Consider the following 19,815-nt stretch of genomic DNA (forward strand, 5'->3'; position numbering starts at 1 on the left):
GTCATTTCTTGAAGTCTTTTCAGTGAAAGATATGCAGTATTTTAGCAAGCTATTAGAACCCCAGTAACAGAGTACAAGAATATTTGTAAAATTGAGTTTTCTGGCGACAGTATTTGTCAGATCGGCTGGTTTACCAATGGTTATAACCTGGTAACTAGGTACTAGGTATGGGATTGGTAAAACATCATACAAAGGGGGTTAGACTATTATTCACATGTCAAGTACTTTAGCCATTAGTTGGCAACTAATTTTGAAATAATCGAACCGATCTATTTATTACATACGGGAAAAAATTTGATTCCACTTTTAAACATACAGGAGAAATGTACCATTTTTTTGTAGAAAAAGAAAAAAAAAAGAAACCATATAAAATTCCTAGCAAAACCATTTTTATTTCAACTAAACAGTATTTTTCAAGGTAAAAACTAATTAAATCAATTTAGCTTCAGCATTTCATCATATTTTCTTTCTTGTCCTCTGTCATTGCTATCTGTGCTAAGAAAATCTCTTAAATGGTAAATGATCTCATTTAATTTTCCGGTAGTTACTTAATATTTCCAAGACGTTCAAGGATTCCTTTGACTTTCCAGGAATTTTCGGGAACATACAAATATAGACTGTACGATACTTGTGTCATTCTACCCTCAATGAGAGGGTGCCCTGTCACAGCATACCTTACAGACTAAATATACTACACTAAAACACTGACAAACATGACAAAAGTTAGAGTTTCTGACTGGCTTAAATTTCAAATGTTTGATTAGATTATTTTATAAACTCACTTACTTTGCAACACATTTGCTTTCAATCTGTTTTGCACCAACTCTAGTGAAATCTGTCCATGGTTTTGTTCCTCCAATATGTGGTGTAGTTTTCGTATTTTCCTCCGGTGAATTTTTTGGAGATAACTTCAAAGTTTCAAATCGTAGAGGTGCTCGCGGATATATTTCCGTTTTATTTGGGATGCTCTTGGGTGAAGTAGGAGATTGCTTTGGACTTGACTTTGGTGATGTTGGAGACTGTGCCACCATGATTCCCAGAGGTGATGGTGAGGAGGGTGGTGTAATTGCCTTTGGGCTGATCCTGTCAGCTGGTTGTGATCTGATTGGACTAGGAGGTGAGGTCCGTGGACTTCTTCTGATAACGAAAGTTGTCTTTGGTGGTTTCGTCACAGAGATAGATTCCTCCTCTTTCTGTTTTGTTGGTGACTGTTGTGCGAAATGTGCAGGTGGGAGGACGGAAGGAATGACAGGTGGGAGGACGGAAGGAAGAACAAGTTCTTGTAAATCTGGAGTTGGTGATTCTGGTGGAGGGGCAGCTGGTAGTTCAGGTGGTTGGGTAGAAGGCAGTAATGGGGGTGGTGTAGGGGGTGGTTTTAGCTCCTCTCTGGTGTTCTGGATAAGATCATCTGGCAGGGATGGTGACTGTTTTGACATATTTGCACTAGATGTTTTTGAAGGGTCTTGCAATGCTGGCAGCATTCGTGATTCTAACACAACCGATTCATTAGTTACTTTATGTAATCCAGGTTCTGACAATGATGATGGTTGTAATCTTTGTGGAATGGCTGGAATCGAAGACACATCAAGCACCAAATTGTTCTCAAGTTCATCCACCAGTGATTCTGAAGTGTCAGATGTTTCTGATACACTTGAACTACTTGATGAATCATATACAGGGGTCGCTGACCTTACTGGTGAGCTAACCTTGTCATTTTCCATCACTGGTTCATCAAAATCATCCTCATTATCTAACAAAGCATCAATATCTGTAACAGGTATCTCCATGCTTTCATCAACCAAGTCTTGTTTTGGTGTTTCATACAGACTAACCTCTGCCTCATTCAATTCTCCCCTCACAACAGGTGTAGACTGCATTGGAGTATAATATACAGATTCCTCTCCCCCCTCCTCCTCATTCTCCATCTCATCCTCCTCATCATCAAGTTCTGTCTCTAGCATCAATAAATCCCCTATGTCATCTTCGTCATCATTTGCACTTAAGTTGATGGGAGGACTAACAGATAGTATACCCTCCTCATTCTGTACATCATCACTAACGTCAATACTACCAGCCATTTCAGGAGTTTGCATCCGTCCATCTGTTTCCCGTAGCAACACAATTTGAACATGTTCTGTGTTTGGTTTAAGTAGTTCAAGTGCTTTTGTCATTTGTATATCTTTGATTTTAAATCTATTGATTGAAACTAATCTGTCACCAACTTTGACTTGGCCGTCATGTGAACAAACACTGTTGGCTAATATACGTCGTACCTGAAATGAGAAAAACACACTATTAGTTGCACTAAGAAATAATTCTTTACTGGACATTTCTTGTTTTACAAATGGTAGATAAAACTTTCTAAGACTGTGAGACTGTTTTGTTAGATATAATAACTTATATATAATACTCATAATATCATACACTCTGTACAGTGTTGAATCACCTATAAGTAAACATATTTGAGTAGCAGTACAAATAGTATGGTACAATACATCCAATCAAATTGACTTTTGTGTCTGCACCCTAAAATCAGCATTCTAATGAATCACAATTTCAATCTGTTACTATACTACTATCTGTAGACCTTAAATTAACATGTCCAGTGTCTAATTATTGATTTTTGTAACAACTTTCAGTGAATATTTTGTTGGCTGTCTTATCAAAAAAACAAGTTTTTTGGAGTTAAAGGCCCATAATTCAATCTCAGGTTTTCACATTTTAGTGCTGTTAAATCACTAGATTTTTTAAAATTCTGAACCAAATATTTGTACAGCTCTGCCAGGCATCTTTTCTTTTCTTAATATTTTTTTATATCCTACTTAATGTGATGACCCAGGACTGAAACATGCCCCTTTAAGGTAGTAGATAAGTAGGTAAAATCTATCTTTCAAAGTCATCAAGTTCTGCCAACGTTTCCTTTCTGTGTTACAGTAAGTATAAAATTTATTGAAGTGCCACAGTCATTGACCAGGGTTCTTTACCCAATCATACAAGTTATGAAATCTATGCAACCTTTACCCAAACCTTTGCTAAATAGCACCCCCCCCCCCCCCCCCCCCCCCCCCCACTCCCTCCCCACATTCCTGCAGTTTGATACTGGAACTGATACTGGAATTCCAATACCTAATAGCAACACCACTGGTCAGGGTGAATTTTTCAGCTTGCAATAATTGAGTAATGATTTTGAAACATACTTTTCATTCTTTTAATATAATAACTAACCTGAAAGTAGCCATGTGTTGGTGCATGACTTGGAACAATACTAAGACCTAATGCAGCATCTAACTTCTTCTCAATTGTAAATACTTGAACTTCAAAACCTTCTGGTGTCTCTACACCATCATGCTTTGCTTTAGGTGATTTGTCAACTTTCTGCCATGCCAATTCCTCCATTGTACTTATTGCTGTATTTGGTTTGGATTCCTGAGATTGCAAAGTCTCTAAAAGTTTCTCCTCAACTTTTTCCCACTGTTTGTTCTCTTCCTGACTTGGTTCCATGGAATGTGTAAAGGTGCTGTCCTTGTGACTTTGATCCATGGTATCTGACATTGATCCTGTGGATCCAAATGTTTCTGTTTGTTGTGTTTCTTCTAATATTGTCTCTCCTCTGGCTATGATAATCTGGGAATGTAACGGAAGATTTTGGAATATTTTGACGACTTCCAAGTAGTTAAATTCTTTGATATTTTGCCCATTAATATTCAATATTTCATCTCCAATGTTGAGTCCACTTTGACCTCCAGCTGCTCTGTCTGCTGGCCCACCAGGATCAATTGATGACACAAACACAGATTCAACAGGCATTGAACTTTCTCTCTCTCCATTAATAATAAGACCCATTCCTAGCCTCTCATCTTCTTTGCGATTAATTTCTAAAATTGCAAGAGGCCCCTGATTGATGACTCTGTCTTCATGTAATGATGTTCCCATAGACATCAAAGTAGATGCGTTAGTTGAGATAGTCCTATCGTGTTCAGCATGTACAAAACTGGTTGTATCAGTTCCTGAAATGTCGTCATCCTCTACAGCATAAAATTCTGATGTTTCCTCATCATCTGACCCTTTGTCATCCATGGCACTCAGTTGTCTTGCATACATAGCAGCCAAGTCTGAACCATCACTTTTCTCACTTGTTACTGAGACAGGTGATGCCCTACTGCTGTTTGACCCTTGACCCGACCCTTGGCTAAAAGTCGATCTTGTTGTTCTATTTGGGTCATCTTCCTCACCCTCACTATTTTCTGAACAACTGTCTGAGGACAAGTATTCCGGTTCCCATCCTGGCTCCTTTTCCTCTACATTCAGGGATCTGTTTTCCAGGGAGGCCAGCTTCCTGGATGCATCATGTCTTATTTCCACTGATCCACTACTTCCAGAACTACTGAAGTATCCTTTCTGATTGGCAGGGGATGAATGATTGACAGTTGCTAATGTATTTTGATTGGCTGGAGGAGAGTGATTGACAGCTGTTCTGGGACTTTGATTGGTAAAGGGTGATTGAGATGGAGAAGTAGGAGGTGTTGATTTAGTAATGTTGTCATTGATTTGAGCTATTTCAGAATCTGTACTTGGGTAATCCTGCAGAAAAAAAAACATAAAATAAGTTATGGTAATATTAAAACCAAGAAATAACTCCTTGCCTCAAAATATAACTTTTAATTTTGCATCCTACTTATAAAAAATCAAAACTACACAATTTGTCACAGATGGCATTCAAATTTATTGATGGAAAGAAATTGAAATAGATAGATAGACTCGATAGAATGGATTTTCGTGTTACAAAATGGAGAAATGAAAAATTTCAAATTTAATGAAAAGGAATTTGACATTGCCCACTCCACCACAACTATTTAAAACAAAAGTGAGGATACTTCATGTTGACACCAATACCAACTAGATAGTGTACACCAGGTCATGCAATGATTTGAATGTGTGCAGTGTTTGGTGAGGTGCAATTTCTGTTACCAGGGTTTCTAACCTTAGCAAAAACACTGATAGAGTGCATGGTGTTTACATATACATATTACTATACGTGTTATACCATGCATGAGCCAGGTTCAACAAAAAATATGGAATATATACTCTGGCCGTTCTACGTCACAACAACATGCATCTGTATTTGAAATACGAGTCAAAATGTTCAAAATTACCATTACTTTCCCTAATTTTTCTTAATATTACTGGCGCTGGTATGTTATTGTCCAATATTTTTCTTCATTCAGCTAGAAAATACTCATGGTTATCACCACTTTTTTAGCGACTCATAGTGACAAGGCCACTGAGGTTACTTTTATTTTCCTTGGCTGAATGAAGAAAAATTGTTGGGGAATAACATCTAAATATATAGTCTAGTCCTTCACTGAGTCTCACGATCTCTCTTAGAGATGATTGATTGAACACAATGTTGGCATCCACACTAGTGGTATAGGGATTCAGTAATCACAGACAATGGTGGGAGTTTATAAACAATGGCAGTTGATGCACACAAGACATGCAGATTTACAACCATCATATTGAAGTCTGTATAAACATACCGGTAACAACCATCTGACACGTTTGACTGTTTGTGTAGGCTAAGCATGTTAAATAATGGAGAGAGAATTTGGTAAATTGATATGATTATGAATATGAAGCTGTGTGTAAGTATACTATAAAGCTGGATGTTGTTATAGCTAACATGGCAAGCAGCAAATAACAATTTAAAAATATTAGTCAATATCTGTGAGTGTGTATCCTATGTGTGTATGTTATGTGTGTATCCTTTGTTTGTATGTATGTATGCATGTATGTATGTATGTATGTGTGTGTGTGTGTGTGTGTGTGTGTGTGTGTATGTATGTATGTATGTATGTATGTATGTATGTATGTATGTATGTATGTATGTATGTATGTATGTATGTATGTATGTATGTATATATGTGTATGGATGTATGTATGTATGTATGTATGTATGTATGTATGTATGTATGTATGTATGCATGCATGCATGCATGCATGCATGCATGTATGTATGTATGTATGTATGTATGTATGTATGTATGTATGTATGTGTGTGTGTGTGTGTATGTATGTATGTATGTATGTATGTATGTATGTATGTATGTATGTATTTATGTATGTATGTATGGATGTATGTATGTATGTATGTATGTATGTATGTATGTATGTGTGTATGTATGTATGTATGTGTGTGTGTGTATGTATGTATGTGTGTATGTGCATAATATGTATGTATGCATGTGTGCGTGTGTGTGTGTGTGTGTGTGTGTGTGTGTGTGTGTGTGTGTGTGAATGTAAGCATGTATGTAGTCTAGAGGCTAATTGTGGTATCAAATCATCTCTACAGAGAGATCTTGAGATTTGATGCCACATGTAGCAATAGATTAGCATGCATGCATGTGTCTGTGTGTTTGAATGAAAGAGGGTACTAAGTATACCTTGTGTCTCTATGTATATGACAGTTATCAGCAAATACAATAGTATATATACACTTGGTCTTACTAAATGAAAGTGAGTATGTTAGCATTGAAACAGGCAGCGTTGGAATGACAGAATGCATAATAAATATTATAGCAATAAATCATGAATTGACCTGTATTTTTATGGATATCCAAATGTAAGAGGTCAATGACCTATGAATGACATCTAGATTTGACAATGAACTTCTCTACTGACCTGAGACTGGACCAAGTTGGACTTCATAATAGTTGGTGGACTAGTTCTTTTCATCACACCTTCTGAACAGACAGAAAAAGACCAATTATTTGACAACTTACTTATCACCTGTTGCGGCTATATTTTGGGGGATTATTTTTGGGGGGATTATTTTTGGGGGGATTATTTTTGAGGGGATTATTTTTCGATTTTTAGGAATAGGGATTCCTAAAGTTGTCTATGACATCTCTAGATCTCTATCTCTAGAAATAGCAATTCAAGTAAAAATCACTTCATGGCAGAAATATCAGTAATTTGTTAATCATCTGCTTCAACACATTTCATCTTACCACTAAATTCTAGTTAGTTCAGTTTTGCTGCAAGTCAAGTTTCAGTATTCGTATTTAATAAATCCATTTTATAAGGTATAAACTCTCACTCTCTTTGTCAAGATATGTCACATACAAGTCACCCTATTCCAAAGGTCAAAGTGTAAAGTTCATGCTTTAAGGGTCACGGTGCAACATTCACACTGCGGGCAGGGCAGCTGATTTTTTTAAACATTTCAGACATTAGTGAGAATTATCTTGACCAAATACTGATGGATGCAAAGATATTCTACTACCACATACAGTAAATTTGCGAATAAAGAACTTATATATCAAAATAACTTCCAGAAAGGAATGAATTAACTTTTACCATCTACTATTTTTTGCAAAGGATAAAAAATTAGCCACACACCTGGTTCTGATGGATACTGGAATACATTAGTTTCATGATCAGAGAGAGGAGATGGTGTTAATCCTCGCATTTCTGCCATGGCAGAATTAGCATCATAAATCTATCAAAATAAACAAAGACACAAGTACATGAGAAATATAATTTGTAAAAAGAATTCAGTGCAATCTCTTCTTCATGTAATATTAGCCTTATCACAGGTCTTATTCTTAGAAAATCATTCAGTTTTATAAAGATGGTGCATACATTGCCAGAAAATGGTAAGACTTTTTTTTTAAAACTATATTTACTATATTTTTTATTTATAATCGGTCATTCAAAACACTTCTTCTTGACAAAACAATGTAGCAATTTCAAGATCAAATTTTCATTTGAGTTCATGTGTTAAAAGACATCTAACTTTCAAATATTGCAGACTACATTAATGATATCTTGACAGTCAAAACATATTTGTCATGTCAGGAGCAGCCATTTTGAAATTAAATTGCAAATAATGTTGATGTAACATAATTTTTTTTCTCTATGCAAAACTTTTTTGGGATGTCATTAATTTTTTTCATTCATTTAAAGAGAAGGTTGATAATGTAAATGATGATGTATGTAAAATGACACCAAATTTTATATTTTCTTAAAATAAATGAAGAAATGAAGAAGATGTACTACCTGGGTGTTTGAATCTGACATGATTTTGAGATGTACTTTGCCAGGTTGTAATGCACCATAGATTCGATGAGCTTCAGTCAGCGATACGTTAACCAGACTCTGACCATTCACTTCTAAAATCTGATCACCACATCTGAAAAACAAATAAAACGTGACAAACCGAGAAACTACTTTGCAAATAATTCAAAGTTTCTATGCTGTGAAACAAAATGTAAACTTTAACATACCTTCACACACTTCTGTTACATTCAAAATACTTTGCTCTTTACAATTTTTCTTACAAACAAGTTTGTTCTGTTATGTCAGAGCATTTTGTCTGAGAACAGCACTAACACTTGAAATGCCTACCGACCTTACTACCAACACTTTCAGTCGTACCGGTACTTTAGGTAACACAGAACAAAATGAAACGCTACAGAGGCCTTAATTAAAGTTGACATGGCCGACAATTCAAAAACTACAACTATTAAGGTACTAACAGAAGGATAACATAAATACAGACACCATAAAATCAGACACAAACTACACATTTAGCACAATGTAGTCAAGATAGACACAATGTGGTGAAGATAAACACAATGTGTAAAGACCTTGTAGTCATAACTTTTTATACGGACACATCTTCAAATTACACTGCCATGTTAATTATATTCATCTGAGAATGTATGACCTTGCTGATGGGTTCTTTGAATGGAGCTAAATGAAGTTTTCTTTCATTACCTGTGTTGTCTGCTTTAAAGCTATGTTGTCAATTAGACACTCTACAGATGTTTATTGGGTTAACTTTTAGGGTAGGTGGTAGGGTCCATCAGTTTTGTTTGGGTCTTTTTTTGCGGGGGGGGGGGGGGGGGGGAGATGAGTATTCATGTGTTCTTTGTATAGAACTATTATATTGTGTATGTTGAGTTTTAATAATAATAATAAGATGATTTGTAATGCGCCTCATCTCCGAAGAGCTCGAAGCGCAGAGGAAGAATGGATACAGAAATAGTTAATGGAAATGTGAATTCAAGGTGATGTGTATTAGTTTTCCTGAGATGCGTTCTTTAAAACTAGTCCGTCAATTAGACATTCAGTTATTTGACTATTAGTAACTCTTAGAACAGCCTTGTAAGGGTCCATTGGTATGTGGAGGGGGTGGAGGGGGGTTAGGGGGTGGGGGTGGGGTACTGGCAGGTTCCATGTTCACTACCTGTGTTGCTTTTTTGAAAACTATTCCATCAACTAGACACTCTACTGACAGTGGTAGTTATTTGGCAAAGGCATGCAACAACATTAACATTATACTAAGAATAACTTAATGGGTACAAAGTATTTTCATGAAATATAAATCCTTATTTATTCCAGCATGAGAAGGAAAACACAAAAATATGCATTTAACATGTCTTTTATCAAATAACATTACACATTCGTATAAATGCAATGTACCAGTTTGAGACTCAATGTGTGAAAATTTAATCTTGGTGGAAACCAGTTGCAGACTAACTATTTGAGGAATTTCTAGGAGGGAAAATATCAAAGGTTATGGTACCGATAGTGTGCATGAACAAGATGTAAAACCAAAACTCAAACTTTTAATTCCATGACTTTTTTTTTTATTCTCTGGTTATGAAAGCCTGTGTCCCCACCCTTTACATTGACATACCCACACAGATTGAAGTTATTTCTAAAATAAACAACTATGTATACAGGTATGACATCATATGTGAAGATAGGTTGGATAATAATAAAGACTTTAAGATGTGGCAAACTGCCAAATTACAAGTAGCCAATGTTTTGTGAAAGACTTAAAGTGAGTAAAATCTAACTTAGTCCTCTCAAGACATTTCACAGATGTTTAAAGAAATGAAGGTGAAAGAAACCATGTTAATTTGATCAGATTTCTTGTCCACCTGAACGACCTTTCCTCTCCTTTCTCTATACCAGACGGACACTAGACCCAGATTTCCATTTGATATCTATATTGCATTGAGGGAAGACTCTAAGCCTGTGCGCTAAGATCCCTAACCCTAACATTACTTGCATCTTTAGTTTTATTTGGCTTTTACTTACAAAATGGGCACCATTATCAGTGCCCAGAACTCTCACTACATAACCACAATTATAGCAAAATCAACGTTTTGTGCAAATAAATAAAAGATCACATGATCAACAACACAAAATCTGACATATATTCAGCTCTTTCAGTACAAGAATGTTTATGGACATCAGGTCCATAGTTACAATTGAAAATTTATACTCACAGAATAAAAACAAATCCAAAATCATCCTGATTCAGTGAGTGGAAATTTTCATTTGTAATTTTTCTTTTGTAGAATGAAAATCAGTTCTAATGTGTTCATTTAAGCTGAAATCTCCTCATACTCTTATTTACGATCAATGATTTTGATAAGTATAGGAATTTAATGTATTTTCTGACCCTTCTACTTTACATATTTGAAATGTCTGTATTATAGTATTGTATCTGTGTTTTGTATATGGGACTGTTGACCTCTCAGTCCCATTTATCCAGTAATAAAGTTACTTAATCAATTACGTTTAGTAGTTGGTTTTACAATGTTAGAAAACTTACTTCAACCTTGCATCCAACTGAGCGGGTGACCTATCACCTAGGTGCTGTATAAAGATCCCTCTTTGATTGTCTGGTAAATCTAAACACACCACTCCAATACCCAGGTTGATTCCCTTTTCTGTAAAGACATCAATAACAAGCGACCTATCGGTCAGAATAGCTCCGCTGTTTTTTTTTTAATTTAATTTTTTATTTTGGTGACATGTAGAAGTGGTTCAGGTCTTCAGCTCTTCGAGTCACTATGCAGTTTTGTTTTAGCGATGCAATAAAGTGGTTAGTGGTTTCATATGATGTCTCACTATAAAACACATTTTACACAGAAGTTGGTAATGTATTGTACTTTTATACCATAGTCACCATTTTATAACAAAAATCTACTGTTATGAAAAATTGCACAAAATCTCAGAAAAAAATGACTGGGAAATGCACACAAGAAAAAGAAAAAAAGAGGATTTTGAGGTTGGCTATAAGTAATTCCAGTGTCTTACAGCTGTAACCCTGGAAAATTTTAATGAAGAATGAAATAAACTAGGGATCTAAAATAATTTTGAGGCAATTTGAATTTCAATTTTCTAACAAATTTACAAAGTCAACAACATTCAACTTGTTCTAGTTGTGGTAGATATATATAGGGAAGAAATGTATTAATCGCCATCTTAGTTTCCGTACGGCGACAATCTCAAGTACCCGGAAGAGTCATTCTCAGCCATACGTTACAGTGGTAACACTCGTTCATGTTCGGTTACCTTTCACAAAGAAAACACAACGAAATGGTTGAAATGGTCTTTTTTTAATTTCTTTTCATCACAACAACAAAATCTGCGTGATCAAAAGTGTTGTAAACTAAACCAGAAAGAATTATCGGACTGGCTAAACTTCCCGATGAACTGGAAGGTCCTACTACTTCCAAGTAAGCCTCGATAGTACTATAGTACGTGAGAAAATCGTCTCAAACTAGCGATACAACTTTCAAAATATAACTTGACATGTCTTCATTTGTTAGAGTTATACAATTCAAGACGGGTTTTCACTCGAAAACAACAATTCTGTGAATAATGACACTCTGAACGCAGCGATTTCTCGGACGATGTTACCACTGTAACGTATGGCTGACAACGACTTGCTTCCGGGTTAGTCCCTCGTGCATACGGGTGGATTGTCGGCGATTAATACATACATGTACATGTACATCGTCTGATATTTTAATTCACAGTGTTTTTTGTGACCGGCGCCTGTCAGCAGACTCTGCCATTTTTTTCATCATTCCATTGTATTTAAACCTTGTACTTGACATTTCGCAATATTTATAATTCTCAACAAAATACCTCAACATGCCTCACTTCGCTCGTACTCAAAGCAGCCCCGCACGTAGTCCTGCTTGCATACGGAGGAATTCGGGACTCGATTCTGACAATTGTCCCTCCCCCTCCGGTGTTTAGAGTCAAGTCAGTAATACAGACTCGTGCACCCGAGGACTACCCCGCGCGGTATGATCACTGACACTGATGACATGATGAGAGAGAACCTTTTCGGATTTACATGTAAAACGGGGAAAGATACGCAAAACATAATGCAAAGTCTGAAGCCAAATTAAAGTTGTAATTATTTTAATTATTTTTACTTGCCAAATATTTGCATTTTGGAAAGGCAAGACACGTTCATGTCGTTTAACTTTACATGTGAACTGTCGGCCATATTTAAACTTCAACCGCATGCCTGGCATGCCCTTCCTTACGCAAGTTGTCTGAATTCTGGTTCACTGTCATTCCAAATTGCACGACAATATAGAATTAACCACAAGTTACATGTTATCTGAAAACATCACACTTTTATAGTGGGTCTGAAGTGTGATTTTAGTGAGTACTAAGAACGTCCCGTGTTGATACTCAAGATACTTGCTGTGGAAAATCGCTCGGTCGAATGAGGTCACCTTCAGCTTCTGGTCGAATCAGGATAGAGTATGCAAATGAGGATGTTGCGGATTGGCTGATAATGTAGAAGGGTGCTGAATTGGATTTGAAGTTTACAACCCTGTTTCGAACAAACGCTTGTCATTTGGGCGCCCAATGCGTAGAATTATGACTATAGCACATATTACATTGCTTGTTTGACGTCAATAGTGTCTTTTGAAAAGTGGCAGTTTACTTAAAGTCTCGTCGACTGATTTCCAATATGGCGTCGGTCATTATGCTCATTAACATATTCATTTTTTTTTCAAATTACAAAAAAAAAATCATAAAAAATAAAAATGAGGATGTGCTGACTTGAAATTAACAAATCTGAGTAAGCTACCCCCTGCGCATCAACACGCCAGATATCAAAGCAATCTAATAAGAGGTTTTCAAGGAGTTGATGAAAATGACATTTTATGAAAAAAAATCATAAAAAATTGAAAATGGCACAGATCAACTTGGCATGAACAAATCTGAATAGCCTCCCCCCAGGGAACATGCACACCAAATATCGAAGAATTCCGACTGTCACTTATGGAGTAGATAGTAAAAATATAAAAGTTTGACGGACACCTATGATTCACTCTACTCTCTATACCTCAATACCCACCTATACCTAAAGCTACGCTTTCAGCTTTCGCTGACAGCGGAGCTAACAAAAATTCATGATTGTAAATATCAATACAGAAAATATGACGACATGGTAAACACCAAACTAAGAAATCAGTTTTTATTATCATTATAAATATATCAAATAAAACACACAAATCTCCCATTTTCTTTCAATCAGTATTTATTTCAATTCTCATCTGTTCGTCAATGTTGAGTACTGTGTTATGAATTGTGTTACTAAAGTACAAGTTTTGATTGCATACAAAACGTTGGCTACCAAAATAGGAACAATTCTACAAGAAACGAAGGTATATCAAAATACCCATTCTCTGGTGTAATACGTAATAGGCCATAACAAATCTAACAACTCAAAGCTGTATCCTTGGACTTGAACTTGAATGACTTAATATTTTATAACTTGAATATTTTACAGATGGAAGTTTACATGAGGTCAAAATCCCAGATTTTTAACTGGATGTACAAATATATAGTTGGAATCCTTCCCATACTGAACAATAGTTTTGAATCCAATGGAAAGACTATCAAATAACAATCATAAAATCTATCAATAGCTTCAAGGTAGAATAGACAGCTACACCCAGTAAATGTCCTTAAGACTTTGTGTTTAGGTCAAAACAATACTTTATGAGATAAGGATGAACTATGACCTTAAATGTCACAAACAGTACAGACTGCTATTCTTATGTTTGAAGGTAAGGTATTATGAGTATCTAATAATACTACACAGTCAGTTTGGGCTGACGAAAAGATATTTAACCTTTTTGTGGTTTTTGTACTGGGACAAAAACACATATATACCATAGCAATATATTCTAATCTTAGCCAACTGGTTCTTAGGAGTCATTAGGTTGACTTTAACATATCACTGATTTAGATCTGATTCTAATTTGATTTAAATTATTTCCACACTGCTGTAAATCATACACCTTATTTCACTCTCCTTACTAAGCTAAATACTCTTGTCACGTACCTTTGATAAGTATGATATCTTGAATTTTTTCCTGCCTTGTTTGTGGATCTAGTAGAGTTGATGTTACTTCCGTCACTGGATGTTGTGGTCCAGACATGTCGACTCCTATTGTTATATCTGTTGATCTGCAAATTATATATGTAAATCATATGCAAATCATATGCAAATGTGAATGTGTCAACAAGTTGTAGGTGTAATAGCATGTTTTAGGATAATAGCATGTCAGCTGGCACAAATCCAAAATCTTTAGAATTTGAGAGAAGACATCTCCTAAATTGTTAGTATACTAAGATAAACAGTATGCATGAATTGGTTCTGGTGATTTTTAGGGAGGTTTTTTTCAAACTTAAAGGCTAATGTCGATTTGAAGCAGACTAGAGATATAAGTTTGTGTGTCAGCGCTGCAGCCAAGCCTCGATCACTTAATTGATGTACTGACTCCTGACATCAACTATTTCACCACTGCATATTTATTACATCGTATTTGTTTTCTTCTCTCTTTCCCTCCCTCCCCCCCCCCCCTCTCTCTCTCTCTCTCTCTCTCTCTCTCTCTCTCTCTCTCTCTCTCTCTCTCTCTCTCTCTCTCTCTCTCTCTCTCTCTCTCTCTCTCTCTCTCTCTCTCTCTCTCTCTCTCTCTCTCTCTCTCTCTCTCTCTCTCTCGGCAGTCTGCTTGATGCGTGCAGAGATCATTTTAGGATTATCACCTTTCACATACATCATTCCTTCACAACATCACATATTTGCAAACTTTTTTTTAATGCAATCTCTTTACCTATTTATGGATTTAAATAATTCCATCTTAAGATATACAGAATAAACACATACACTATAAAATCATAAAATATGTATACATACATACATACATACATACATACATACATACATACATACATACATACATATATATATATATAAATATTGCATATACATGTATACAAAATACACACAAATGCTTGGCACAAGGTTTTAAATTTTTAAAAAAGGGTGATTTACAGGCATCTTGGTATGAAAGAACACTATTGAGGTTTGAGAATAATGAAACCGCAAACAATACAACTTTGTGAAATCGTTCTGTAGCACTAAAAATGCCTGAAGAAAAAGCATTACTTTTGTTGAATGTTGAAATTTGCATAACAATGTAAGATTTGCATATCAATGTTGGAAGAGTTTCACCTCTCATAGCTGTACCACTAAGGTAACATTCCACTGTATTCAAGTACAGGCTACTACTCAAAGACAAACACATGTATGCTGCGTGTTCACTTCATACTTCATTGGTGACGAATATTAACACTTAACTCAGCGGGAGGTTTCTAGGGATGTGTCAAAGCTCTTGACATTGAATGTAAAATGGTTCAAAAATCAACTACAAGAATTTTCTGGTCTACATATAATAGAAATAGAGGCTTTACTTTTTTTGACATTTCTTCTTTCCAAGTACTCCCTCACCTATTTCTTACCCTCTCTACTCCCTCGCCTCCCATTTCCTACTCTCCTCTACTCCCTCACCTCCCCTTTCATACCCTCCCACTATTCCCTTGCCTCCCATTTCCTACCTCCCTACTCCCTCATCTCCACTTTCCTATCTTCCTCTACTCCCTAGCCTCACCTTTACCACCATCCCCTACTCCCTCACCTCCCATTTCTTACCCTCCCACTATTCCCTCACCTCCCAATTTCCTACCTCCCTACTCCCTCATCTCCACTTTCCTATCTTCCCCTACTCCCTAGCCTCACCTTTACCACCATCCCCCTACTCCCTCACCTCCCATTTCCTACCCTCCCCCTATTCCTTCGCCTCCCATTTCCTACCCTCCCCCTACTCCCTCACCTCTATTTCTACCCTACAAGCTTCAATATATTTGTCTTACCTGGCAACGGAATGTCTCGGTGAACCTGTGGGTATGTGTCTCGGTGTTCCTACTGGTGATTGTCTTGGGCTTTGTCCAGGAGTGTGGACTGGTGTCTGGCGACTTTTAACAGTCAATGTCACAATTCCCTTTTTGGTTTGCTGAGGAGAATAATAAATGAATTAATGCGAACATAAATATAATTTAATTCACTCTTGTACAGTAAATTGTGAAAAGACATCTACTGCAAAAAATCTGCCCTTTGGATAACTGGAATTTGTGTCAACCAAACAACACCAACTAAATGACTATGTAGTATATGTATTTAGGCAAACTTACCATTATATCAATATTTTGAATGGTTCAGAATCAATTGACAAGTATATGATGTTAATGCAATATTAACTACCATACACTTATCACTTGTACCTGCTTATTGGAAATTAACCACACGTCAATACTAACAGCTTTTTAAAAAAAGTCCCTGTATGTGACTGTCACTGTTCCAATGTCATACATTCTTTCATTTGCCTGTTTTGGAGCCAACTAAAACATTCTACATTTTTTGTTGAGTATTGTATTTGAGAACTTTCTATTGAACTTAGGTATCAGTGACATGAACACTGAAATACTTGTACTATTAAGTTTCTTCTTCTCTTGTTCTGCCTTCAATACAAGGTATGGCCTACCCAGCTACGGCTGTATATTGTTTACAAAGTCACAAAGCTGTTCACACTGTGATGCAATCTTGTCCTGCTAAAACATGTCCTCTTAACAATAAAGTACACAGGTATAATGGATGAACCAAGACATATAGAGTTCACATCCTCACAGAATAGAGTGACAGAGAGACAGGGTTTGACAGAAATACATACATATTTACAGACAACGGCATAGTCAAAGACAAAGACAGAGATGGAGAGAGACAGAGACAGAGACAGAGACTGAGATAGAGATAGAGATAGAGACAGAGACAGACAGAATGAGAAAGATCACACACACATGCACATGCACTTGTACATATGCATACACATGCACATATACACACATGTACATATGTGCACACACATATGCACACACACACATACACACACACACACATCAACAATGTACTGTGTGTTCAAATAATTCTTCTAATTTGCCATTCACAAAATCAGTAGGCATGAAAAATGGTTAAACAAATTATTCAAAAATATTGTAAAATTAAATTATTCTGACAATGGGTAAAATTGATTAATTGGCTGGAAACATACATGCAGTTGAAATAGACACTGATAGCTTCATATCATTTGCAAACAAAATGACTCCGTTACTAGCGTGTTATTCTTAGCTTATTTTTAACCTGTTTTGGCTAAATTCCAAACAAAATGGCTGCCAATACCTGAAGCTTTAACTTAAAGGATAAGGTTCCTTTATTTCTTTACTCTTTTTTGACTTTGTGGCGGACAAACTTGGAAAATGAAGTTGACCTTCAGAGAAATATAATATGGGCGGTATGTCACTGAAAATAACACCTGTAATATAATAGACTATACAGTCTCAATGTAAAGAAACTATGGTTTCTACAACAGCTTTCTTCACAGCAAAGAAATACAGAAAAAAATATAGATTATCAATGAACCGAGCCTTGTTGCCATAGTTACACTAACATTCCACCTTAAAATATCCTTGTTCGTAGCATTTTTAAAACCCATAAACACGCTTTTCTATAAAGGAAATTTGTCCAAAATTCCATTGCTAACATTGGTAAGTAGGTGAAACTAAGTTTTTCAAAATTCTATTGCTAACATTGGTAAGTAGGTGAGACTAAATTTTTCTTGTCCTTAAATGACCACCAAAATTATGTAAAATATAATTATATATGAATCTGTAAGAAATTTGAGAAATTTTCAAATGTTCTCTTTCCATATCTGCCTTCTATGCTTTCTTATCAATATCTGAAATAATACTAAAAAACTTTGATGTATTTGGGATTAGTGTTTGATTGCTGTAGCACGTGGTTGTATAGAAGATTTACCGTACACACAATGATTGAAAACAATACATGTCATTCATACCCAGCTTTGACACTGATCTTAGCTTTGTACAGTCAACAAACAAGTCACAATTAACAAACGTTTGTACGAGGAGGTCAAATACGGCTGAAAATAACATTCAACAAAGTCACCGACAAAACCGCGAGATAAGTCACAATGTCTGTCAATCACAACTCATAAACTATCATATCAAATAATACACATTTAGTGATAAATCTATCAATGGTTGTAAATATATCAACCACTATGTGTATCGGTGACTCATTCTCGGTTTGAAGAACTACCGGTACATAAGTTTTGTGAAAGATATGGGCATTCAACTCAATTTCTGTTTCAGTGCAGGTTTTAAGAGATGTCAGCAACAGTTATTCTAACAAATCATTTGAGATAAAATTATCAGTTACCTGTTTGTGGTTTCTATCATAAGGACGCCATGTGTGTTGCCAACACTGTTATAAGCTAAACCTCCACTACCACCCACCCACTCACCTACTGTACTTGCTGATCACCTCTTCCCCTGACACAACCAAATTTACTATGCACATTCCAACGTAACCACATCAACCAATCCAGGTCTACAGTTTGTACGCCTGGGTGTTGAGAGCCAACCACTGTGTTCACATTATTGTCTCAATATTGTCACATGAATCATCTACCTTTTGAAAACTTTATTGGGAGTGTAAACTGGCTTTCCAATGCCTCCATGCCCAAATAAAGATTAAGAGGGGTGAAAGGTCATGCAAGTTCAAAGGTCAAGAAGTTCAATGAATTGCTGAGATTGGTTGATGGTTCTTACAAACAATATAAAAGGTTCATTTCTCTTCTCTTTCTTGACAGTTATTTACATATATTTCCAGCTTATAGTCAGAAATGACAATTTTCTTCTTTCTTTTTTTTCAAAAACACAAATAACCTGTTTATCTAATTTATCATGAGTGTACTTGTATACTATTTTTCTATGTCATTTACATATGAGAGGTACTAGCATTGTTAATTTGTGGCCGTACAACAGTTGTATATGTCACAGTTTTTGGCAGACGGCCAATAAACTCAGAGAGGTTGAAAAAAGCGAAAGGGAAATGATTAGTCGTAAACTACCTCTATTTTGAGCTGAAAACATACAAAAATAAAGGAATCATTCCAATAGAACAAGTTGATATTCAGTGATGGGTGTTTTTGACACTGAACTACATACCAGGGTATACAATAGTTATGTCATGTCAAAAGAGGACAAATGTCACTACTATGTGTGTACACTCAATGTCAGCTTGGTGTCACACTTCATTATTAGAACTATGTTTGTTTGGTTAAAACTCAACAACATGATAATGGTAGAACTACCCATGACCTTTAGAGTTGAGAGACTTGGTTATCTGGTACAACTCACTGAACATACTAGCTAGCCAAGGTGACTTGATTATCTGACACAACTCACTGACTGGACATCCTAGCTAAGGCGCCTTCAACACTCTGGCTGGACAGAACAACATTGTCAAGACAGATATACAAATCTCAGGAGTATTAAGCCATACTGGATGACATTTATGGAGGATTTTTGATTTGCATTTGTTTTGAAAAAAATGTTTGTATTCCAACAAATGGTAGCATATAGTGGTGACAGAAGTTTTATACAAATTTATTTAATATCAATGGAAAAAAGAAAAATTCTAAAAAAAATTTCATGGTGAATCACCTTGTAGCAGGCACGTATGGTACTTTAGGTCCAGTCTATTTCGGGGTATAC

General features: G+C 36.0%; 1 protein-coding gene across 5 annotated transcripts in view; it reads right to left on the bottom strand.

The window, feature by feature from the left end:
• LOC144443167 (uncharacterized) overlaps positions 1-19,815 on the bottom strand; it is a 66,804-nt gene that overhangs the window by 31,667 nt on the left and 15,322 nt on the right. For 3 of the 5 annotated variants that reach the window (XM_078132542.1, XM_078132540.1, XM_078132541.1), the window contains exons 7-14: positions 16,057-16,196; positions 14,186-14,310; positions 10,631-10,748; positions 8,059-8,191; positions 7,399-7,498; positions 6,679-6,740; positions 3,226-4,581; positions 787-2,273 (exon numbers count right to left, since the gene is read on the bottom strand). In XM_078132542.1, coding sequence (XP_077988668.1) covers positions 787-2,273; positions 3,226-4,581; positions 6,679-6,740; positions 7,399-7,498; positions 8,059-8,191; positions 10,631-10,748; positions 14,186-14,310; positions 16,057-16,196 — 3,521 coding nt within the window. Of the gene's footprint in view, positions 1-786; positions 2,274-3,225; positions 4,582-5,537; positions 5,568-6,678; positions 6,741-7,398; positions 7,499-8,058; positions 8,192-10,630; positions 10,749-14,185; positions 14,311-16,056; positions 16,197-18,475; positions 18,550-19,815 lie in introns of those variants that run through there. The other 2 variants (XM_078132543.1, XM_078132544.1) reach the window with 2 other exon arrangements.

Source organism: Glandiceps talaboti, chromosome 12, assembly GCF_964340395.1.
Source record: "Glandiceps talaboti chromosome 12, keGlaTala1.1, whole genome shotgun sequence".
Classification (NCBI taxonomy): Eukaryota; Metazoa; Hemichordata; class Enteropneusta; family Spengelidae; genus Glandiceps; species Glandiceps talaboti.